This window comes from Protomyctophum parallelum, assembly GCF_964188405.1.
Source record: "Protomyctophum parallelum genome assembly, chromosome: 5".
In the NCBI taxonomy this organism is placed as follows: domain Eukaryota; kingdom Metazoa; phylum Chordata; class Actinopteri; order Myctophiformes; family Myctophidae; genus Protomyctophum; species Protomyctophum parallelum.
Genome location: NC_139702.1, coordinates 15,827,896 through 15,852,964, shown reverse-complemented (window position 1 = coordinate 15,852,964; position 25,069 = coordinate 15,827,896). Strand labels below are relative to the sequence as shown.

At 45.3% G+C, this 25,069-nt stretch overlaps 2 protein-coding genes across 2 annotated transcripts in view; both read left to right on the top strand.

Moving 5' to 3' along the window:
* Window positions 1-6,513, top strand: part of LOC310858635 (uncharacterized protein) — a 7,263-nt gene extending 750 nt beyond the window's left edge. Inside the window, exons 2-3 of the mRNA XM_083764828.1 lie at window positions 3,542-4,829; window positions 5,865-6,513. Coding sequence (XP_083620954.1) covers window positions 3,542-4,829; window positions 5,865-6,040 — 1,464 coding nt within the window. The 3' untranslated portion in view covers window positions 6,041-6,513. The remainder of the gene's footprint in view (window positions 1-3,541; window positions 4,830-5,864) is intronic.
* Window positions 6,514-9,553: 3,040 nt separating this feature from the next.
* On the top strand, window positions 9,554-24,785 carry LOC310858633 (uncharacterized protein). The gene is made up of 7 exons (XM_083764826.1): window positions 9,554-10,012; window positions 10,935-11,111; window positions 16,557-16,674; window positions 17,589-17,740; window positions 20,432-20,639; window positions 21,006-21,272; window positions 22,156-24,785. The coding sequence occupies exons 1-7, from the start codon at window positions 9,809-9,811 to the stop codon at window positions 23,283-23,285; spliced, it is 2,256 nt and encodes a 751-aa protein (XP_083620952.1). The 5' UTR covers window positions 9,554-9,808; the 3' UTR covers window positions 23,286-24,785.
* Window positions 24,786-25,069: the final 284 nt, after the last annotated feature.

Below are 25,069 nucleotides of genomic sequence, written 5' to 3'. Positions count from 1 at the left end.
CTCTGGTGCACTAGCCTAAAAGTGGGTCCTTAAAAACTGCTTCAACTTCTGGGATGTAGGTATGTATGTGTATGTATTTAAAAGGGGGTTACCAGTGATGGGCATTACGTATGTTTGAAATACTGTAGACACTGGTCCTTTCTAAGGTGTGATTTGGGGCCCTAAAGATGAATACAAAATGAATATGAACATCCTTCAGGGGGGAGAAATTATGACAGGCAGTTACTGCCGTCAAAATATGACTCAAAAAACAATTTATGTTTGAAATAGACACTCATGCTTTCTAAGGTGTGATTTGAGGCCCTAAAGATGAATATAAAATGAATATCAACATCCTGTCCAATAATTAGATATAATTATTAGACAATAATTAATAATATGACCCGCCAATGAATAAACACGTGTTTGAAATAGACATTCGTGCTTTCTAAGGTGTGATTTGGGGCCCTAAAGATGAATACAAATTTAGGTAACACTTGCTATGCGTCCCAAATAAGCTTTATAATGTGTTATGATAAAGATCATGAATATTTGTATAATCATGAACTTTTTATAGTAATTTAACATTTAACATTTATAATAATTTATTATAAATGTTTGAGAAAATTATATTGTCTTATAATATTTTTTATAATGCGTTATAAACATGGAAATACATATAGCAAGTTATGAAGTATTATAATACTTGATATTATAAGTCATTATAATAAAGTTTATAATGTGTTATGATTAAGGTTATAAAGTATTATGATTATTTATCAGTGCTGTTCATGAGAATATTAAAATAATATCTTATAAACATGGGATTCATAGCAAGTATTACAGTTTTTTTGTTTTTTTCCAAAAATATTTCCATTTGTATTATCGTGAGAACGATGGCTTCCTTTACGGCATTGCAACTGTAGTTTCTATTAGCTTGGATTCCCCATCGATGATGTCACTGGTGGACGGGTTTCTGAACTGCCCACATTCCTTCTATGAGACACACTCGTTTCTGAAATGCCCACAGCCCTCCTATGAGACACAGACTGGTTTCTGAACTGCCCACAGCCCTCCTATGAGACACAGACTGGTTTCTGAACTGCCCACAGCCCTCCTATGAGACACAGACTGGTTTCTGAACTGCCCACAGCCCTCCTATGAGACACAGACTGGTTTCTGAACTGCCCACAGCCCTCCTATGAGACACAGACTGGTTTCTGAACTGCCCACAGCCCTCCTATGAGACACAGACTGGTTTCTGAACTGCCCACAGCCCTCCTATGAGACACTGACTGGTTTCTGAACTGTCCACAGCCCTCTTATGAGACGCAGACTGGTTTATGAACTGCCCACAGCCCTCCCATGAGACACAGACTGGTTTCTGAACTGCCCACAGCCCTCCTATGATACACTGACTGGTTTCTGAACTGCCCACAGCCCTCCTATGAGACAGACTGGTTTCTGAACTGTCCACAGCCCTCCTATGAGACACAGAGTAGAAAAAAAATTGGTGCCATTTAATTTTTATCATGAACATTAGTGAGGACCAATTATATGAAGATAGGAAAAGTGGTGAAGTGGTCCTTTAACAACTATACTTTTTACTCCACTACATTTGTTTGAAAACGTTATTAGTTACTTTATTTGTATTACACAATAATATACATCAACCACTTCTACACTGCTAAATAATTTATGTTAATGACGTTTAGAAGATTTAGAACACTTTCCTGGGGGTCTTTATGTGTGTAATATGTGGTTTTAGATATTTTAGATTTTAGCAGTGAGCCCAATGCCTCTGATGTCATGGACACTGGGCTCACTTCCTTCCTGGACTACAATTCCCATAATGCTTTGGTGCACTGCTACTCCTTGTGGATAGACGGAGGGCTGTCTTACTGAGACAACATGTAGTCCAGGAAGTAAGTGAGCCCAGTGTCCATGACATCCGAGACACTGGGCTCACTACTAAAATCTAAAATATCTAAAACCACATATTACACACATAAAGACCCCCAGGAAAGTGTTCTAAAGCTTCTTAACGTCATTAAAGGACAACTTTAGTTTTTTTTTCAACTAAGGTTCATGTTTTAGGTTGTTATTAGAGAAACTAAAAGGTGAGTGTTAATTTTCTTTCATTTGCTGCTTTCTTTAGTTTTGGAGATTTTAGCAGTTTTTGACAGGGGGGCGGGGGCATTCGAGCATGGGGCTAAATATGTATTTTTTTTACCAAATTTGATGGTGATTTATTTATTTATGGTTTACTATAGTCCTAATAAACCCCAGGAAATTACATCTGGCCACAGAAGATCACAGGATCTACTGAATGTGAAGGTAGCCTACTGGGGGAAGGCTTATACTATGTGTCATAGGCTCAATATGTCAGTTTGTCACATTCAGTAGACCCTGTGATCTTTTGTGGCCAGATGAAATTTCTTGGGGTTTATTAGGACTAAATAATAAAAAGATAAATCGCCATAATATTTTGTATAAAAAGCCCCATGCTCGAATGCCCCCGCCCGCCTGTCAAAAACTGCTAAAATCCCCAAAACTAAAGAAAGCAGCAAATGAAAGAAAATTAACACTCACCTTTTAGTTTCTCTAATAACAACCTAAAACATGAACCTTGGTTGAAAAAAACTAAAGTTTTGAAAAAAGGAAGTGTCCCTATAAGTATTTGTTTGTGTTTGTTTACGTACTAAAAGAGTGACTTTGAGAGCTGTTTCAGCTACAATGTAAGTCAATACATATTTTTAATTATCAATTTCTAATCCCCGAAGCAATTATTTTTGATTTCTTGTCCACATTTGGAGTTACATCATGACAAGGTAACACACACAACCCACACCTCCACCAAAGTGGTCTTACCCATCCATCCATCTTCAACCACTTATCCGTAGTCGGGTCGCGGGGCAACAGCTCCACCAGAGAGCTCTAGACTTCCTTCTCCAGAGCAACATTAGTGACTTCCTCCTGGGGATCCCGAGACGTTCCAAGGCGAGTGAGTCCATGTGTTTCCTCCAACTGCACCTTGGTGCAGTTGGAGATATAATCCATCTGGTCCCTGGTCTGCCCCGGGGTCTCCTCCCAGTGGATATATAATCCATCTGGTCCCTGGTCTGCCCCGGGGTCTCCTCCCAGTGGAGATATAATCCATCTGGTGCTTGGTCTGCCCCGGGGTCTCCACCCAGTGTAGATACAATCCATCTGGTCCTTGGTCTTCCCCGGGGTCTCCTCCCAGTGGAGATATAATCCATCTGGTCCTTAGTCTGCCCCGGGTCTCCTCCCAGTGGAGATATAATCCATCTGGTCCTTGGTCTGCCCCGGGGTCTCCTCCCAGTGGAGATATTATCCATCTGGTCCTTGGTCTGCCCCGGGTATCCTCCCAGTGGAGATATAATCCATCTGGTCCTTGGTCTGCCCCGGGGTCTCCTCCCAGTGGAGATATAATCCATCTGGTCCTTGGTCTGCCCCGGGGTCTCCTCCCAGTGGAGATATAATCCATCTGGTCCTTGGTCTGCCTCGTTTTTCCACCACTCATCATCTCTTCCTCCTGCAGGTGTGGAGGTGTGAGGGTAACTCTCTGGTTCTGGACAACCAACGGACCGGCCTGTTGCCAAGCAATGCAGAACGGACCGACCTGTTGCCTAGCAACGCAGAGCAGCACCAACGGACGGGCCTGTTGCCTAGCAACCCGGCGGAGCTGCCGCCGCAGGTGGACGAGCGCCAGGATGAGGACAGCGGGGCGTCGTGGGACTTGGATTTCCTGCTCTCTGATTGGACGACCGGACAGTCGCCCGATATCACCCCGCCCTCCGTGGACTACGACGACGACTCTCAAAATGGAGTCGTTGACGAGGGAGGCGTGTCGTCGTTCAGGGACCAACCGGGACAACCGGAGGAGGAGGAGGAGCTTCACATGAGCAGCCTCATGGTGGAGTTCCTTTCGCCCGTGTTCCAAACCTCGTCGTCTCAGCTCTACGCCGCCGCCGACCTCCATGACGCACAACGGGCGCATGCCTTCCCCACTCGGCCCAATGACCTGGACCCGTTTGGCTTCCCCCAGGACCACCACGCGGAGGGCCACGCTAAGGCTGGTTATCCCCAGGGGGGCCCCCTGACGGAGGGCCACAGGGACAGCCTCAGTAAGGCTGGTTATCCCCAGGGGGGCCCCCTGACAGAGGGCCACAGTAAGGCTGGTTATCCCCAAGGGGGCCCCCTGACAGAGGGCCACAGGGACAGCCTCAGTAAGGCTGGTTATCCCCAGGGGGGGCCCCTGACGGAGGGCCACAGTAAGGCTGGTTTTCCCCAGGGGGGCCCCCTGACGGAGGGCCACAGTAAGGCTGGTTATCCCCCCCTCACGGAGGTCCTCGGTAAGCCTATGAAGCCGTGGGACTTCAGTTATTTCCCTCAGCATCAACACCAACACCAACACCAACAACACTCGTCCATGGCGAGCTTCCCCGTCGACCCGCGGTTCGTCCAACCCCGTCAGTCTCTGAGCGTCTCTGTGGCGGACGCTCGGCATTACAGTTACCTCCAGAACTACGGTGGTCATCAGCACAACGGCGGCCTCCCGCCGCACCGCCACTACGGCACACATCAGCACGGCCAGGCGGCGGGCGGCCGTCTCCATCACCACCATCTGTACGCCCTGTCGCAGCAGCACGCCTTCCTGGCCGGCTCGCCGCAGCCGCCTCCCGCCACGGCCGCGGAGCAGGGCGGGAGGCGCGGGCGACGGGCGGCCGGGAAGAAGAGGGCGGCCATCCATCGCTGTAACTACCCCGAATGTAGCAAGACCTACACCAAGAGCTCCCACCTCAAGGCCCACCTACGCACCCACACTGGTAAGACACTGAAGGCCCACCCACACACCTACGCACCCACACTGGTAAGACACTGAAGGCCCACCCACACACCTACACACCCACACTGGTAAGACACTGAAGGCCCACCCACCCACCTACACACCCACACTGGTAAGACACTGAAGGCCCACCCACCCACCTACACACCCACACTGGTAAGACACTGAAGGCCCACCCACCCACCTACGCACCCACACTGGTAAGACACTGAAGGCCCACCCACCCACCTACTCACCCACACTGGTAAGACACTGAAGGCCCACCCACCCACCTACGTACCCACACTGGTAAGACACTGAAGGCCCACCCACCCACCTACTCACCCACACTGGTAAGACACTGAAGGCCCACCCACCCACCTACGTACCCACACTGGTAAGACACTGAAGGCCCACCCACCCACCTACGCACCCACACTGGTAAGACACTGAAGGCCCACCCACCCACCTACGCACCCGCACTGGTAAGACACTGAAGGCCCACCCACCCACCTACGCACCCACACTGGTAAGACACTGAAGGCCCACCCACCTACATCTCTGCATCTCTGTTTTTACTAAAACTACAACATGACGTCACTGAGCCGCGGTGGTAAGAGACTCACCGCTCACCCAAACACATATCTCTGTTTTTACTAAAACTACAACATGACGTCACTGAGCCGCGGTGGTAAGAGACTCACCGCTCACCCCAAACACATCTCTCTGTTTTTACTAAAACTACAACATGACGTCACTGAGCCGCGGTGGTAAGAGACTCACCGCTCACCCCAAACACATCTCTTTGTTTTTACTAAAACTACTACATCACTGAGCCGCGGTGGTAAGAGACTCACCGCTCACCCAAACACATCTCTCTGTTTTTACTAAAACTACTACATGACGTCACTGAGCCGCGGTGGTAAGAGACTCATCGTTCACCCAAACACATCTCTCTGTTTTTATTATAGGAATCAGATTTCAACAGGCACTTTTTCTAGTTTTGTTAATGGTGTGAATGTTGTTCTTCCATCAGGAGAGAAACCCTACCAGTGCTCGTGGGAAGGCTGCAGCTGGAAGTTCGCCCGCTCAGACGAGCTGACGCGACACTACAGGAAGCACACGGGACAGAAACCATACGAGTGTCTGCTGTGCCAACGAGCCTTCTCTCGCTCAGACCACCTGGCGCTGCACATGAAGAGACACACCTGAGACACACCTGAGACACACCTGAGACCTGGGATCCATTACAAATATTAATATAATTAATTAGAGGCTTTGTAAGTATTTATTTGAAAATAATTGCATGTTTAATCAAATCTAAATTTCCCATCATCCACTGGGCCAAGCACAGCGGTCTGATTGGCCCATTGTGTGCACTACGGTTTGCCGTCTGATTGGTTGGTTGCTTGGTGCACCCGTGTGATCGCAACGCCTGACACACTAGTGACAAAGGTTCCGCAAGGTTCCGCAAACACGAAGCGCGATTTAAACGGCATGTTCTTTTTTTATTATTAATCAAAATTAGCTATAATTCTTATAGTGTTTTCCAAGTGCTCAAAGTGCCTTGCAATGGTCCATTCATTCACAGGTGAATCGGCAAACAGTCAGTGTCCTCACTTCCCACATTCACACTAACGGTGGCGAGGCTAGCATGTGATGCACCGACTGACTCAATGGAGGCAAGGTGGGGTTCAGTGTCTCATTGGAGACAGTGTGGGGTTCAGTGTCTCATTGGAGGCAGGGTGGGGTTCAGTGTCTCATTGGAGACTGGGTGGGGTTCAGTTTCTCAATGGAGGCAAGGTGGGGTTCAGTGTCTCATTGCAGGCAGTGTGGGGTTCAGTGTCTCATTGGAGGCAGTGTGGGGTTCAGTGTCTCATTGGAGGCAGGGTGGGGTTCTGTGTCTCATTGGAGACCAGGTGGGGTTCAGTGTCTCATTGGAGACAGTGTGGGGTTTAGTGTCTCATTGGAGGCAGGGTGGGGTTCAGTGTCTCATTGGAGGCAGTGTGGGGTTCAGTGTCTCATTGGAGGCAGGGTGGGGTTCAGTGTCTCATTGGAGGCAGGGTGAGGTTCAGTGTCTCATTGGAGACAGTGTGGGGTTCAGTGTCTCATTGGAGACAGTGTGGGGTTCAGTATCTCATTGGAGACAGTGTGGGGTTCAGTGTCTCATTGGAGGCAGTGTGGGGTTCAGTGTCTCATTGGAGACAGTGTGGGGTTCAGTATCTCATTGGAGGCAGTGTGTGATATCTACACTAAAACATTTAGTTACTAGAAGGTCTGTGGATATCTGACCTAAAACATTTAGTTACTAGAAGGTCTGGATATCTGACCTAAAACATTTAGAGAGTAGGTCTGGATATCTGACCTAAAACAGAACAGTAGCAACTACTTTGTACGTCCAGTTTGTCCACATGTGAATATTTAGAACAAAATAATATATTTCTATGAGTCAATAACATTATCTTATGTGTTCTTCCAGATATAAGGTGAAAGGAATGATACTGCTCCAACGCAACACTGACTGACAGCGTTATAAACCTAGTTTACCACGTTTAGGGTGCATGTGTTTGGTACTATAAAGCTTACTACGTTTAGGGTGCATGTGTTTGGTCCTATAAACCTAGGTACCACGTTTAGGGTGCATGTGTTTGGTCCTATAAACCTAGTTTACTACGTTTAGGGTGCATGTGTTTGGTCCGACGTCCTGACAGCCTGCATATCCTACCCTCAATGTGTCATGTGTTTTAACCAGCCATGCATGTTGTCATGAGAGTTTGGAAGCACTCGTTTTCAGTAAAGCAACGTCCTGCTGCCTCCTGCATTATGTGCAAATTCAAAACAGGCAGGTCAGTTGAGTGATATCTAACGAGCACTTCCAAACTGCAACACTCTCAATCACCTCCAAGGACACAAAGTGACTCATAACATGTATACAGTGGATTTGTATGAAACAAACACTTGGAGGATAGAAAGAGAATCATTCAAGCTTTTCGTACAGCTGCAATGTTGGTGAGTTTGACGTTGTATAAGACAATCAGAAAGGACTTTTCTGTTTGGATGAATGGGCTGTCTATGGGAAGTTGCACCTTGCCATTAACTTAGGCTATGGTAAGACGGTCTGCATATGGTCCATATAGTGTCGTCACTCTCTGGTCTGACTCTAACCAACGTGCGCGCTGCCCTGTCTACTGCAACCACTAAGAACAGAATGCGTTCAACAATTTGAATCATTTCACTATACATTTTACGATGTTTTATTATACATTACAATGCTGTGAGTCATACTAGCCAATATTTTTGTATATGTGTTTATTTTGTAAGGTTTACATATAATCAAATGCATGTTTGTGTTTATTTACATTTATCTCGTTGGGAAGAAAAAAAGCTAAGGTTGTAAATAATTTGCTGTTGCTCCCAAAATTAACCATATATTTATTCTCAATATATTTTATATGATAACGTATATCTTTATTCTCAGTATATTTTATATGATAACGCATATCTTTGTTACATTTATATTACACAATGAAAAATAAGTATTTTATTTGGTAAAATAAGTATTCCTAGTATTTTTCAAGCTTTAATAAATCTCTTTAATGATCAAGGCCTCTTTGTCTTGTCTTATAAATATTTGACCAAATAATTATACACACAAGTTCACCCCTACTTAACACAACTAACCTTTGACCTTTGACAACACAAACACATTTTCGGGCCAAACAAATAATTATATATTTTTTGTTGTTTTTCTTCTTTGTAATTATATACACTAGTCCTTACCCGTTGTGAGATATTTGCCCCCCCCCCCTTGTGGCCGTGAAGGGTACTGCGCCTGGGTGCGTTTGCAATTGACTAATAAATTAATTAATAATCATTAATGTGTCAAATCGAAAAAAGGGCTTCGTTACGCCCTCCATATTCATATGGTCAATGCCTGTGTGAAAAGTGGGAGTGAAGTGGGAGTTACGGCAATGTTTCTGACAGACAGACACACAGACATTCGGTTAATTATAGTATGATGTGTATGTGTGTATGTATGTGTGTGTGGGTGTGTGTGTGTGTGTGTGTGACTGTGTGTACTGTATGTGTGTGCACATAATATAATTTTGTCAAAAAACTATTAAGAAATGTTGAAAGATAAACATATTGTACTAGTCCAGAAAGGAAAGGGTAAGTGAGTAAATTAATGATTACAACATTGATTAATAATTATTAATAACAGTATTAAAAAACAAAATAAAAACAACAACAACCAAAGCTAAAATAAATGTATTTGTATCCCATTGACTTCACTTTGAAACATGCAATGAATTTCACCCATTAACTTATAAATATAGGTTTAAACATAATTTTTACAAAACTCACTCAAAACACCAATAACTTAATCAATTCAATTCAAATGAGATTTATTGGCATGAGAAAAACAAACGTTTACATTGCCAAAGCAAGTGCAATGCAATAAAAACAGTTGGAAATTGGGAGAGTACAATTGGAGGGCTACAGCAATTTTGTATTCAGCTTCTGAGGCATGTTCTCAGCTTGCTGTTGGAAGGAGCGGCACCGCCCTCTGGCGGAGAGAACGGTGCAGCACGGCAATGACATCACAGTGACTCTTGCGTTAAAATTGATGCCTTAAAAACATCAGCCAAGGAAAAAAGAATGCACCGATGCTGCACGCACACACACACACACACGCACGCACACACCCGCACGCACACACGTACACACGTGTGTCTTTGTTGTGTTCAGTTAGCATCTAGCGGCTAACGGGCTAGCTTATTATTCCAACAACAACAGTGACTTTAAACGGAGTGTCTGTGCTGTGCAGTGCAGCGCAGCGCAGCTTGTTGCTAATTAATGAATCCCATTCCAATCAATGATCAATAGTTGCTGATCAGTCCTCGGTGAGTCCATCGACAAGGAGCTGTTCATCCGGAGCAGCGGGCAGCCTGCCTCCTCCTCCCCGGGTTAGGGTGAGGGATGAGCGGCCAGGCTGCGGCGGGGAACCGGCAGCAGCTGCAGCGGGACATCGGCGGCTCGCCGGCCGACATAGAGGTGGTCTACAGCGGATCCGAACGGGACTCCGAGTCCGAGGAGGAGGAAGAGGACCAGGGCGGCCTGGCGATGATAATACAGAGGAGAGGAGTGAAGAGAGAGAGGCTGGAGAGGGCCGTGGGCATGGAGGTGAGACTGGCACTGTGGAGGTGAGACTGGTACTGTGGGCATGGAGGTGAGACAGGTACTAGCTCGTAGCAGTATAACATAATGCTTAAAACACCAAAAGGGGTTCCCGCCCAGAATGGGTTAATTTAATAATTCTATGCCTCATACAAAGTTGCCATTGCCTGGTGAAGTGTAGTCAAATGGTCAAATACATGTTTGATTAAGGAATATACAGTAATATGCCTTTTGTATTCTATCTGCAAAATGTAGATTTCTATGGGAGGGAAATTTTGATTCTCAGATAAAAACAAACAACAAAAATATACTGTTATTAATTATCAATGAATGAATGAATCGATAATTGACGTCATGCTCTCAGATGATTGATGTGATGATTACACATTTAAAGGACCACTTCACCACTTTTCAACCTATCTTCATATAATTGGTCCTCACCAGGGGCGCAGATAGCATTTTATAACTGGGGGGGGGGGGGCATATTTGGGGGCTATCAAAACATTTCATGAGGGGGGGGGGGGGTATCCCCACTTTTGCGCATAATTACGCAGATTTTCTGCGTATATTAGCTTATTTCACATGCAGCCATGGTACATGGCTTTTTTGTGGCTCGGCCTCAGGTCTAAAAGGGCTCGGCCTCAGGTCTAAGGGGGCTCGGCCTCAGGTCTAAGGGGGCTCGGCCTCAGGTCTAAGGGGGCTCGGCCTCAGGTCTAAGGGGGCTCGGCCTCAGGTCTAAGGGGGCTCGGCCTCAGGTCTAAGGGGGCTCGGCCTCAGGTCTAAGGGGGCTCGGCCTCAGGTCTAAGGGGGCTCGGCCTCAGGTCTAAGGGGGCTCGGCCTCAGGTCTAAGGGGGCTCGGCCTCAGGTCTAAGGGGGCTCGGCCTCAGGTCTAAGTGGTTAAGTGACTTGTGTTTCTTTAAACCTCTAGATGGAGGACCACGCCCCCGGAGGCTCCTCCTCCTGCGGGGCTCCACCCCACCGAGGGGGCGTGGCCAAGCCGGGAAAGAAGACGCGCGGGCGGGTCAAGATCAAGATGAAGTTCATCCACAACAAGCTGAGACGATACACCACGTTTAGCAAACGCAAGATTGGGCTTATGAAGAAGGTTATTATTATTATTATTATTACTATTACTATTACTATTATTATTAATATTATCATTATTACTATTAGACTGGGCTTATGAAGAAGGTTATTATTATTATTACTATTATTATTAATATTAATACTATTAGACTGGCCTTATGGAGAAGGTTGTTGTTATTAATATTATTACTATTATTATTGTGTGTGTGTGTGTGTGTGTGTGTGTGTGTGTGTGTGTGTGTGTGTGTGTGTGTGTGTGTGTGTGTGTGTGTGTGTGTGTGTGTGTGTGTGTGTGTGTGTGCGTGCGTGCGTGCGTGTGTGTGTGTGCGTGCGTGCAAGGAGCGGTTTGAGGTTTTGTAGAGGTTTAGATTTTGGGCGCTGCTCTTGTGGGGGGCGCTGCTCTTGTGGCGACCAGCAGCAGGTTTTAGTTTAAAGGGATAGTTCCGATTTTTTGAACTTAAGTTGTATGAAATACTTGCCATTAATATAGTGGTTGCAACTGTATTAATTGATTGCCAGAGTCCCGTGGTGGGAGTTCTGCTCTGGTTTAGGTGAAATATTAAGTAGTTCCGGTCATTTTGTGGGGGGCACTGGGGCCACGCAGTAAAAGTAAATAAATCCACAAAACTAACGTCATTTGTATTGTTGACCTATTTCTAAAATATTAGTGCAACTTTCTTTAATGTTTTACCCCTCTATCACATGGAATTATGTTTTTTGTGTCCATATCACTACGCCCAAAAAGTAGTTCCATGTGATAGAGGGGTCAAAGTTGAACGAAAGTTGCACTAATATTTTAGAAATAGGTCAACAATACAAATTACGTTAGTTTTTTGGATTAATTTACTTTTACTGCGTGGCCCCAGTGCCCCCCACAAAATGACCGGAACTACTTAATATTGACCAAAACCAGAGCAGAACTCCCACTAGTGGACTCGGGCAATCAATTAATACAGTTGCAACCACTATATTAATGGCAAGTATTTCATACAGCTAAAGTTTAAAAAATCTGAACTATCCCTTTAAGGAGTGTCTGTGCATCGTTTTAACTGTTTATTATGTTTGTCTTGTAAGAACAGGCCCAGAGTTTTTGAGTATTTATGGAGTCCTACTTGTAGCTCATGAGGCTGAAAGATGGAGTTTCTAAGAATACTACTTTTGATGGTTTTAATGGTTTTTGCTTGGAGTCACCAACACTCACAAACATTTCAGTACTTGCGGGAGTTTCTCCTAAATCTACAGTGGAATCGTCAGAGCCTCGATGCGACACTTTCTTCACAGACTTCCAACTTTAATCCTGGAATAGTCGGAGACTCTGTGAACGTAAGAGATGGACTCAAGAAATCGCCTTACATCAGGAAAAGAGGAAAGAAGGGTGGCGTGCGTCAACGTCTAAGGAAACAGACGCAAAACAACCGCGTCCCACTACCCTCCATAATCCTGGCCAACGTCCAATCTTTAAGGAACAAAATGGATGAATTACATGGGAATATCAGTCATCTGCGCGAATACAGGGATGTCTGTCTGATGGCATTCACTGAAACTTGGCTTACTGACTCTGACTCTGACACGTCATTTGACATCAGCGGCTTCGGATCGCCTATACGGCTCGGATCGGGACAGTGAGGTAACACAAAAACACAGGGAGGAGGTGTGTGCCTATATATTTGCGAACGCAGTGAGCCACTTACTATGACAGCAAGGGCTGAATGTCTGTGTGTGTGTGTGTCTGTGTGTCTGTGTGTGTGTCTGTCCCGCTGTTACACCACCCGCCCGCCACCAGAGGGCGCAGCTGTAGCACACACACACACACACACACACACACAGGGCGCAGCTGTAGCACACACACACACACACACACACACACACACACACACACACAACCACACACACACGAGCTGCGTTCGCTTCCCGCGTTTGCGCGTCTTACTTGTAATCGGAGATGGTGTAATAACTTCACCGTGCGTGAACGGTTATGCACGCCCGATATAGAGCTCCTGTCCGTGTCGGTGCGGCCCTTTTATCTCCCAAGGGAATTTCCCCAAGTGTTTATCACCGTTGTTTACATTCATCCAAAAGCCAACACGGACATCGCAGCGAACACCGTCTTTAGAGTGACACAGTCATTGCAATCTATCTCCCCTGACGTGCCCAACATAATTCTGGGAGACTTTAATCATTGCAACTTGAAGAAAACTCTAAACAGTTTTTATCAATATGTCAACTGTCACACACGGCGCAACAAGACTCTGGATCTATGTTATGGCTCCATTAAAGGAGCATATAAATCGGAGGCGGGCCCTGCTCTCGGATCTTCTGATCATAACATTGTACACCTTCTACCCGTTTACAAGACTATGCTAAGGAGGGAGAAGGTGCGAAAAAGACAGGTGAAGATTTGGAATGAGGATTCTGCTCTTGCCCTGCAGGGGTGCTTTGACTGCACAGATTGGTCTGTGTTTACAGATTCATCTGATAAGTGATAACATTGATGAAATTACAGATGCTGTGTCCAGCTACATATCGTTCTGTGAAGAAAATGTTATTCCTACTAAGACTGTTAAGGTTTTTCCCAATAACAAACCCTGGGCATCATCAGCCCTTAAAGGCTTAATCCACAATAGGACAATTGCTTTCAATGAGGGTGATCTACCCAAGGTCAGGGAATTAAATAGGGAGATCAAGTCTGAAATTAAAAAAGCTAAACTAAGGTACAAAGACAAAATCGAAGATGAGCTGAGCAGTAACAACCTCAGGGAAGCATGGAATGGCATGAAATCTATGACAGGGTCAGATGATAAAGGCCATAAGCACATCTCCATGCCTGCCCTGGGTTTAACTCAGATGTACAGCTGGCCAATGAGCTAAATAACTTTTACCTAAGATTTGAGAATCAGGACTTTGCTGAAAACATTACTCAACTAAAGAACGAGACTAGAGCCCCTCCAGCCCTAGTTATTGACAAAAAAAGTGTGGAAAAACACCTCAGACACACCAAGTCAAAAAGTCCAGGGCCGGATAACATATGCGGCAAGGTTCTCTCAACATGTGCTGAACAGCTCTGCAGCATTTTTCATTTTATTTTTAACTTATCTCTTCAACAACAGCGGGTCCCTAAGTTATGGAAACAGTCCACAATTGTCCCAGTTGCCAAAATTAGGACCCCAAAGTAATTAAATGACTTCAGGCCTGTTGCTTTGACTTCATTAGTAATGAAATGTTTGGAAAAGCTAGTCAAAGATAATATCCTAAAGCAGGTGAAGAAATCTCTAGATCCCCTGCAGTTTGCATACAGGTCTGGAAGAGGTGTAGATGATGCCACTATCACGCTACTGCACTTCCTGTACCGCCACCTTGAGGGGAAAAAAACACAGGCCAGATTGTTGTTTGTTGATTTTTCCTCTGCTTTTAACACGATCCAGCCACATCTCCTAGCCCAGAAGCGAATCAGTTATTTTAAACTGGATCTTAACCTTGTTGGCTGGATCTTAGAATTCCTAACTGTTAGGTCTCAGTGTGTGAGGGTAAATGAGGTCATGTCTTCTCTGCTGCTCTCCTCCACTGGTTCTCCCCAAGGCTGTTGTCTCTCTTCACTGTTGTATATTCTGTATACCAACGACTGTTGTAGCCATCACCCTAACAGGTATATTGTCAAATTTGCTGATGACTCTGGAATTGTTAGCCTTCTTGAAGATAATGAAGTACAGCATGGGCCAGTTGTCGATGATTTCATATCCTGGTGTGACAAGTCATTTTTACTGTTAAATGTGACCAAAACTAAAGACATGATCATCAGCTTTAGACGGACTCCTCCCAGTCCTGCTCCTACACTTATTAAGGGCACAGAAATTGAAGTTGTAGAGAGCTACAAATACTTGGGTGTCGTTCTGGACAACAAACTCTCCTTTGATTCTCATGTTGCCTCTACTTAAAAAAAAGTCCAGCAGCGTCTTTTTTTCTGAGGAAAATCCGTTCTTTTAATGTCTCATATGTAATGATGACTCTTTTTTATAGGAGTTTTATTGAATCTGTTCTAATGTTTTGTATGGTTGCCTGGTACGGAAATCTGACCCTAGCAAACAAGAACAGGCTCAGCAGCCTCGTCAAAGTGGCCAGTAAGATTTCTGGGAGAACCCAAGCCCAACTTATAGATCTGTACAAGAGGCAGAACCTCCTCCCTCCTGGAGGTATCGGATCACCCACTTCGGTCTGAGTTTGAACTGTTGCCCTCAGGTCGTCGGCTGAGGGTGCCCGCCACAAAGACTAATCGGTTCAAATTATCATTTGTCCCAGCTGCTATTCAACTGCTGAACAGCAAATAGCACTTTATTCTTGCCCCTTTGCACTTACTGCCCACTAATGCACTTTTGCTGACTTTGCTACTACTGTATGTCATGAATTCTCTGTCTCTAGTGCCCTGTTCTTAGTCTTGCATTGAATGTTGTTGTTGTATGTATTTTGTGTGTATTTTACTATGATCTGGCTGCAAACCAATTTCCCGCAAGGGACAATAAAGCTAACCTTGACCTTGACCCTTTAGTTTGAAGTTATATTAATTGCAGGAGCCAAATTCTAAATGAAAACCGGGCTTTTGTTTTGAAGGAGCCAAATTCAAAATGAAAACCCATTCATGTTCTTCTGTTTCAACATCATTGCCACGTTTTGTTTTGGTTTCCATCATATTTGTTTTGTTAGAAAAATAAACATGTATTATGTTATACGTACACACCATTGTTGTTTCCCTCTCCTGTAATGGGTGGCTGGGTAGCTGGGTGGGTCTGAGCACGAAAACAGCATGGTTGTTTTTCACCACCTGTGCGCAACCTAACACACACACACACAAACACACATGCACGTATTAACTGTATATGGTGATTTCGGGTGAGACAGTACAGTACAGTACAGGGTACAGTAGAGGGACCCCCACGCGGTAACTGTCAGTTCTCAACCGTTTCGAACGCGGGGCGGCTCGCCGGAACCGGGCCGGCACCCTGGGTGCCGTGGGTCTGGAAGGCGGGGGGTTACCATGTCTATGGTAGGCCAATCAGAGGCAGGCGGGGGGTTACCATGTCTATGTTATAGGCCAATCAGAGGCAGGCGGGGGGTTACCATGTCTATGGTTATAGGCCAATCAGAGGCAGGTGGGGGGTTACCATGTCTATGGTAGGCCAATCAGAGGCAGGCGGAGGCCGGAGTGGTTACCATGTCTATGTTTATAGGCCAATCAGAGGCAGGCGGGGGGTTACCATGTCTATGCTCTGACGTAGAATAGATATACGAGGTCCAAACGTGTGACAGATCCCATTGGAAGCGGGAAACCTTGTATGTTTATCGAAATCGGCGAACATAACAAACATAACTCGGGTAACTCGTGTTCGGGAGGGAAAGAGAGTGGACTCTGGACTCTGTCCACTCTAACAGGAACTGTCTGTCTGTCTGTCTGTCTGTCTGTCTGTCTGTCCAGGCCTATGAACTGTCCACTCTAACAGGAACTCAGGTGTTACTGCTGGTGGCGAGTGAGACAGGTCACGTGCACACGTTCTCCACCAGGAAGCTGCAGCCCATGATCATCAGCGAGACAGGTAGGTGGAGAGAGAGACAGGTAGATGGAGAGAGAGACAGGTAGGTGGAGAGAGAGACAGCCTGGTAGAGGTTCCATTCCATTTTATTAAAGTGTCAAATCACAACCCTTTGTCTGGAGACAGAGCAGAGCAAAGAACCGACAGAGATTCCACCCAGAGAGAGACATTTTGCGACAGTGGTAACGGAAAAACTCCCCCTTAACACAATCGGCGCCGGGATTTCTTTCAAAATAACAGCTCGGGAGGCCCCGCAGATATGGCTGCTTTTACTCCCTAACCCCCAACCAGAAGTGAACCAGTGGAATCACATGGGTGGACGTGCAACGGGACATGTCACACCGCATGTCGACATGTCACACCTACATATATCTTTTGGGGCTCCTTGTCATGAAAATGTTTGAGCACCACTGACATAAAAACATGAGGGTTTTTCAGAAAACTGTCAGGATTTAGAAGGTATTTGTAGAATCGTCCTCAGGTCTGAATGGTTAAACCGTTTTCATATTCCCATCATGTAAGGTTCTGATCCAGATGTGTTTATATTAAGGTTCTGATCCAGGTGTGTTTATATTAAGGTTCTGATCCAGATGTGTTTATATTAAGGTTCTGATCCAGGTGTGTTTATATTAAGGTTCTGATCCAGATGTGTTTATATTAAGGTTCTGATCCAGGTGTGTTTATATTAAGGTTCTGATCCAGGCGTGTTTATATTAAGGTTCTGATCCAGGCGTGTTTATATTAAGGTTCTGATCCAGGTGTGTTTATATTAAGGTTCTGATCCAGGTGTGTGTATATTAAGGTTCTGATCCAGGTGTGTTTATATTAAGGTTCTGATCCAGGTGTGTTTATATTAAGGTTCTGATCCAGGTGTGTTTGTATTAAGGTTCTGATCCAGGTGTGTTTATATTTTCCAGGTAAGGCCCTCATCCAGGCGTGTCTGAACTCTCCAGACTCTTTGCCTCGCAGCGACCCGTGCAGCGACCAGAGGATGAGCGCCACGGGCTTCGAGGAGACCGACCTCACCTACCAGGTGGCCGACCAGGACGGGTCGCCCGACCCGGGCAAGGTGGGCGTTCCTTAACTCAGCATACATGAACTCAGCACCATCTGGTGGCTGAATTGTGTACTCCAGAACATTCATCTCTACTGAGAAACTGAGAAGTGAATAACCGCTATGTAACGGAACAGGTCCCGCGAATGTTATTTAATTTAGGGGTTCTCAACGTTTTGGGCCGGGGACCCCCTGGGGACCCCCGGAAATGCTTTGGCAATGTCCTGCAATAACCTTAATAATAGAGACAATAATACACCATAAATAAATACCAGATATAATCATTAGGGAAGGTGTATGCAATTTGTTTTTTATATATATAATTTGGGGACCCCCCCCAAAATTATTTGACGACCCCCCCCCCCCCCGATGGGTCGCGACCCACGGGTTGAGAACCCCTGATTTAATTCACCCAAAACATACGTTTTGTAACCGAGGATCATATCGTTGGAATACAATATCGATAGAAATGAGCCACAAAGAAAGAAGATATTAGGATTCTAGAAACTGCGTTATGGGAACGCAGTTTCTAGAATCCTAATATCTTGGATTCTCATTTCTAGTAGTGAACACAATATTGACCTATAGCTAACTAAGCCCCTCCAAATCCAATCGCAGCTAAGCATAACATGGGTTAGACAAACCTCCCCACCAAATAGTTTTTCTATAAAATAAAATATTGTTTAAAAAAATAAATGTCACAAACATATTTTTCCAGCGCACCTTGTTGACGGATTTGGAAGAGATTTCGAAGGTTTGGTTCCAAAAATGAGACAGTATTTAATCTGTAAAATCCACGATATTTACATTGGAATGAATGAGCCCGGCTGGAAAATGTCCAAGTGGGAGTGTCTAAGTGGTAGAGGGCGGGGCTTTTGCTAAAGGTTAATTGTGAACCGTAATCAATTCATATTGTGCAACCACTCCCTTACGGAGCTGTGTGTTGAGTGGTGAACCGCTCCCTTACGGAGCTATGTGTGTGTTGAGTGGTGAACCGCTCCCTTACGGAGCCATGTGTGTGTTGAGTGGTGAACCGCTCCCTTACGGAGCTATGTGTGTGTTGAGTGGTGAACCGCTCCCTTACGGAGCTATGTGTGTGTTGAGTGGTGAACCGCTCCCTTACGGAGCTATGTGTGTGTTGAGTGGTGAACCGCTCCCTTACGGAGCTATGTGTGTGTTGAGTGGTGAACCGCTCCCTTACAGAGCTGTGTGTGTTGAGTGGTGCAACCACTCCCTTACGGAGCTGTGTGTGTTGAGTGGTGCAACCACTCCCTTACTCTAAAACTGTCTGCTATAAAACAGCTAACTCCACCACCTCTCCCCCCCTCAAACTCTGCTATAAAACAGCTAACTCCACCACCTCTCCCCCTCTCAAACTGTCTGCTATAAAACAGCTAACTCCACCACCTCTCCCCCTCTCAAACTGTCTGCTATAAAACAGCTAACTCCACCACCTCTCCCCCTCTCAAACTGTCTGCTATAAAACAGCTAACTCCACCACCTCTCCCCCTCTCAAACTGTCTGCTATAAAACGGCTAACTCCACCACCTCTCCCCCTCTAAAACTGTCTGCTATAAAACAGCTAACTCCACCACCTCTCCCCCCCTCAAACTCTGCTATAAAACAGCTAACTCCACCACCTCTCCCCCTCTCAAACTGTCTGCTATAAAACAGCTAACTCCACCACCTCTCCCCCTCTCAAACTGTCTGCTATAAAACAGCTAACTCCACCACCTCTCCCCCTCTCAAACTGCTATAAAACAGCTAACTCCACCACCTCTCCCCCTCTCAAACTGTCTGCTATAAAACAGCTAACTCCACCACCTCTCCCCCTCTCAAACTGTCTGCTATAAAACGGCTAACTCCACCACCTCTCCCCCTCTCAAACTGTCTGCTATAAAACAGCTAACTCCACCACCTCTCAAACTGTCTGCTATAAAACGGCTAACTCCACCACCTCTCCCCCTCTAAAACTGTCTGCTATAAAACAGCTAACTCCACCACCTCTCCCCCTCTCAAACTGTCTGCAATAAAACCGCTAACTCCACCACCTCTCCCCCTCTCAAACTGTCTGCTATTAAACAGCTAACTCCACCACCTCGCCGCCTCTCAAACTGTCTGCTATAAAACAGCTAACTCCACCACCTCTCCCCCTCTCAAACTGTCTGCTATAAAACAGCTAACTCCACCACCTCTCCCCCTCTAAAACTGTCTGCTATAAAAGAGCTAACTCCACCACCTCTCCCCCTCTCAAACTGTGCGAAAGCAGCTAACTCCACCCTCTCATGGAAGTAATTGACAATATATATAAAGTCACAACACCAACTTTGATGAGGCTCTATTGCTTTGTTTTCAAAATATACGGTTTTCTTCATTTCCTGAAAAAGGACCATTTTGGAGTTAGGTGGTTTAATCATTGTGGAGTTAGGTGGTTTAATCATTGTGGAGTTAGGTGGTTTAATCATTGTGGAGTTAGGTGTTTTAATCATTGTGGAGTTAGGTGGTTTAATCATTGTGGAGTTAGGTGGTTTAATCATTGTGGAGTTAGGTGGTTTAATAATTGTGTAGTTAGGAGTTTTAATCATTGTGGAGTCAGGTGGTTTAATCATTGTGGAGTTAGGTGGTTTCTTCCAGATATATAATGTTATATACTGTAATAAGTTCAAAACGTTCGCTGTGACAGAATAATCGTGTTTTCTCGTCCAGGAGTCGAGCAGCAAGTCGACGTTTGTCAACGCCCCGCCACACGCAGGCTCCGCCTCCAACAGCCTCAGCCACGCCCCTTCCTCCTGGCAGCCCGCCTCCTCCTCGTGTAACCCCGCCCCCTCCAAGGCCACCAATGGGACGCAGCCGAAAACAACCCCGCCCCCAACCGCCGGTGTCATGTTGCCTGGAGGCTTTACCCGGATGTCAGGTCTGTCTGCCTGCCTGTCTGCCTGTCTGCCTGCCTGCCTTCCTGCCTGTCTGTCTGTCTGTCTGTCTGTCTGTCTGTCTGTCTGTCTGTCTGCCTGCCTGCCTGCCTGCCTGCCTGTCTGAGTTATCAAAGTCGGTAGCATTGTGGTCTCACAGCTAAAAGGTCCTGGGTCACCAGCTACAGTATATGAAGATAAGATATAATATGCTAATGAGCATTAGTAAGGACCAGTTGAAAATGGGTGAGGTGGTCCTTGAAGCATTTAGTCACTATCAGGACAGTTACTTACTATATAACTACTATAACTATTCAATTTATCAATTACTAATTTCATTTTTCTCCCTTTCTCTCTCCTCGCCTCAACAGTGGAGGTTCCTGATGAACATCAGGAGAGGAGATCCAGTCTGGTCCAGGAGATCCAGGAGAGGAGATCCAGTCTGGTCCAGGGGATCCAGGAGAGGAGATCCAGTCTGGTCCAGGAGATCCAGGAGAGGAGATCCAGTCTGGTCCAGGAAATCCAGGAGAGGAGATCCAGTCTGGTCCAGAAGAAACCACAACCTACACACATTAAAGAAGAACAGGAGGAGGCTGATGTGTCACCATTGACATTACTAGACTGGGAGTCGATCTGTGGTAAATAAAATACCACTTTATCATTTTACTCTAACAAGCAACATGCTGTGACCTTGTAGATCTGCTATTTTTGAATATGTATGTATGTATGAAATAGGGCTTAAGTGTTTAATGCAGTCTGCTTTGTGATAGTAATCAAACTCTGCAAAGTACCTACTGTAGTAACAGGTTATCAAATAATTGTAGTGTAAGAAAATTCAGTATTTGAACGAATAATTAAATTCATTCAGAGAGAGAGAAAATAACAAGGAGAGAATAAAAAGAGAAGACATATTTGTTATCCTTTAATGCAACATTAGAGCCCGGCCAACGTATCAGTCTCAACGATATATCGTCCATCGCCATCGCTAGTATTTTCCACCGATTTGCTCAGATGTTTTTTATCATCAAGTTGTGCTCAATCTGCCTACCCTACCCTTTGAATCGTCCTCTGGGGGCGTCGTGTATACCAGAATGATGGCGCGTTTGGTCCTTCCTGTTCCATTTTATAGAGCGTCGCAGACACGGAAAAGAAATCCCCGTTCATTTTCCTTCAGAAAGTATGTATTTAATTACGGTTACGCCGCGGACAAAACCAACTCTTGTCGTGACAAATCATGACAACAAAAGATTTCGGGCTAAACAAATAATTAGAAATCTTTGTAATTATTTGTTTGTTTGTTGTCATGATTTGTCACGACAAGAGTTGGCTTATAATGTCTTTAAATAAATACGTTTTGAAATGTCTATGGGAAAAATGCATTGGGAACTATTTCCTGGGCCTGGCGTTGTCATGAAAGGGGGCAGGACTGCAACGCTCTATAGAGTCTGGATTGTCCAGAGTGCCTTTTGGTCTCTTTTTTTTTGTTGCATTCATTAGAGTCTCTGTATTCTTTTTTCCTAGACTTTCTGCACGCCCCTGTGTGTAAAGAGGAGGTCCCACTTGAAGAGGAGAGGAGCTCCAGTCTGGTCCAGGAGGAACCACAACCACACATTAAAGAGGAACAGGAGGAGCTACTTCAAAGACCAGAAGAGGCTGGTGGGTCAACGTTGACATTACCAGCAGTGAAAAGTGAAGAGGATGAGGATGATAAAAACCGAGAGACAGAGCCTGTAGCCGGCACCTCAACTGAACACATGAAAACACAAGCTTATATAGAGTACTGGGTGCGATCGAAACCAGCTAGTGACGACCAGCTCCTCTCTTCACACTGTTCTGCATCTGACACTGAAGACAGTGATGAGTGGGAGGAGACTAGGGGAGACCAGTCAGCTTTAAACACACTGAAATCACAACACAGGCTGTCCCAGGACCTGGAATCATCAAAACAAACTGACTCCATGAGGAGTCACACAGGGAAGAAACCTTTTAGTTGTACAGAGTGTGGCAAAATGTTTAATCACAAGGGAAATCTAACGAATCACATGAGGATTCATACAGGTAAAAATCCCCTTTCTTGTACAGTATGTGGTAAAGGCTGTGTTAGCACAGGTGATCTACAAAAACACACGAGGACTCATACAGGTGAAAAGCCCTTTTTGTGTACAGTATGTGGTACAGTCTTTAGTCATACGAGTAGTCTAAAAACCCACATGTTGACTCATACAGGCAAAAAGCCATATTCTTGTACAGTATGTGGTAAAGGCTGTCTTAACACAAGTAATCTAAAAACACACATGAGGACTCATACAGGCGAAAAGCCCTTTCATTGTACTGTTTGTGGAAAAGGCTTTAGTCATACAAATAGTCTAAAAACACACATGATGACTCACACAGGGGAAAAGCCCTTCTCGTGTACAGTTTGTGGCCAAGGCTGTGTTACCAAAAGCAATCTCAAAACACACATGATGATTCATACAGGCGAAAAGCCCTTTTTGTGTACAGTATGTGGTACAGGCTTTACTCAGACGGGAACTTTAAAAACACACATGATGACTCATACAGGCAAAATGCCTTTTTCTTGTACAGTATGTGGTAAAGGTTGTGTTAACACAAGTAATCTAAAAACACACATGAGGACTCATACGGGGTGAAAGCCTTTATAGTTTAAGACATATGATTAGTTAGTCCATGCATGGGCAACTGGCGGCCCGGGGGCCACATGTGGCCCCCACCTTCACTTAACACCCTGAAAGCCCAGGGTTATCCATTAAATCAGAGCGCCCAGCGATTTATAGCAGCGGAGGACATTTAGCGACGGACCAGGCGATATTCAGTGGCTGAAGTAGCTTGATGTAGCCAAAACACTCGAGGCGATCGACAACAACGGGAGGTATGATTAATTCTAAAGGCCAATTCATAGTCTGGATTTTCGGTGGTAAGGTGACCACCGCTTTGGTGGTGAGCTGACCACCGGAGCTGAAATAACGTTGAGCGGTGGTGAGTAAAAACGGAGAGAAGGGCTGGAGCGGTGGCGGTGGTTTGCTCTTCACCGCGGATCGTGACGTCATGTTGTAGTTCGGTGGTCACCCCACCACCGAAAATCCAGACTATGTATGAGCCTTAACGCGACTAGCGACGGGACCGCGGTGGGCCGTCTTACACATGATCTTTTCTTAGAATTCGATGGAATGATTTTGATCAAGAGCTATTCACGTTTTAAGATTTTCGATCTCGTCGGCTAAAATGGGGGGGAATATTGTCCCCCCGGAAAATTACATTGAATTTTACGCAACAGACGCTCCCAGCCTGTGGAGCGATGCGATCGGTTTTGATATCAATAATCTCCGTCCTTTTTATCAATCTCCGTCCTGAGCGTGGGCGTTACTAATTGGAAGGGCGGAGAATTCCGTCCTGTGCGCTCAGTTAAGGCCTGCAGGTTAATATCAGAATACTGATACATTATTGATTTGCAAACATGACCCGCTTTAATTACTTCAGTCTAAATTAGTAGCTTAATGAGTAGTATTTTCAGCTAATTACTAGTATTAAAATGTTATTGTCTTTTTTATGTCCAATGCATTTGTATTTAGTTCATAATATTAACAATCAATCAAAAATAGCAAAACATAATTCAGGATTTCAATTCAAATAATATCCAAAAATAGCTGATCTACAAGCTCAAAAAGTGTTGCGTTATGAGCTTGTAGATTGGCTATTTTTGCTATGACAGTAATATGCAATGTGGCCCTCTGGAATGAGTGTGGAACTACAGTGGCCCTCTGGAGTGAGTGTGGAACTATAGTGGCCCTCTGGAGTGAGTGTGGAACTATAGTGGCCCCTCTGGAGTGAGTGTGGAACTATAGTGGCCCCTCTGGAGTGAGTGTGGAACTATAGTGGCCCCTCTGGAGTGAGTGTGGAACTATAGAGCGGCGCAGTCCCTCCCCCTTTCAGAACAACGAACAGCCCAGGAAATTAAATGCAATGCATTCTGACCATAGGATAGTATTTATTTAAAGACGGTTACGCCGCGGACAAAGCCAACTCGGATCGTGACAAATCATGACAAAGAACACAATGTTTTGGGCCGATCAAATAATTTATAAGAAGAAAAACGAAACAAATAGTGTTGTCTCCTGCCTTTATTTTCTTCTTTCTAATGATTTGATCGGCCCAAAATATTGTGTTCATTGTCATGATTTGTCACCATCCGAGTTGGCTTTGTCCGCGGCGTAACCGTCTTTAAATAAATACTTAAAGAAAATCCTATGGTCAGAATGCATTGCATTTCATTTCCTGGGCCGTTCGTTGTTCTGAAAGGGGGAGGGACTGCACCGCTCTATAGTGGCCCTCTGGAGTGAGTGTGGAACTATAGTGGCCCTCTGGAGTGAGTGTGGAAATGTAGTGACCCTCTACATCTTCAAAGTTTCCCACCCCT

Excerpts from the sequence above, each read along its gene's own strand:
- LOC310858633 (XM_083764826.1), top strand. The coding sequence starts at position 9,809 with ATGAGCGGCCAGGCTGCGGCGGGGAACCGGCAGCAGCTGCAGCGGGAC. Across the intron at positions 11,112-16,556 it reads AGATTGGGCTTATGAAGAAG|GCCTATGAACTGTCCACTCT; the intron begins GTTATTATTATT and ends CTGTCTGTCCAG. Across the intron at positions 16,675-17,588 it reads CATGATCATCAGCGAGACAG|GTAAGGCCCTCATCCAGGCG; the intron begins GTAGGTGGAGAG and ends TATATTTTCCAG.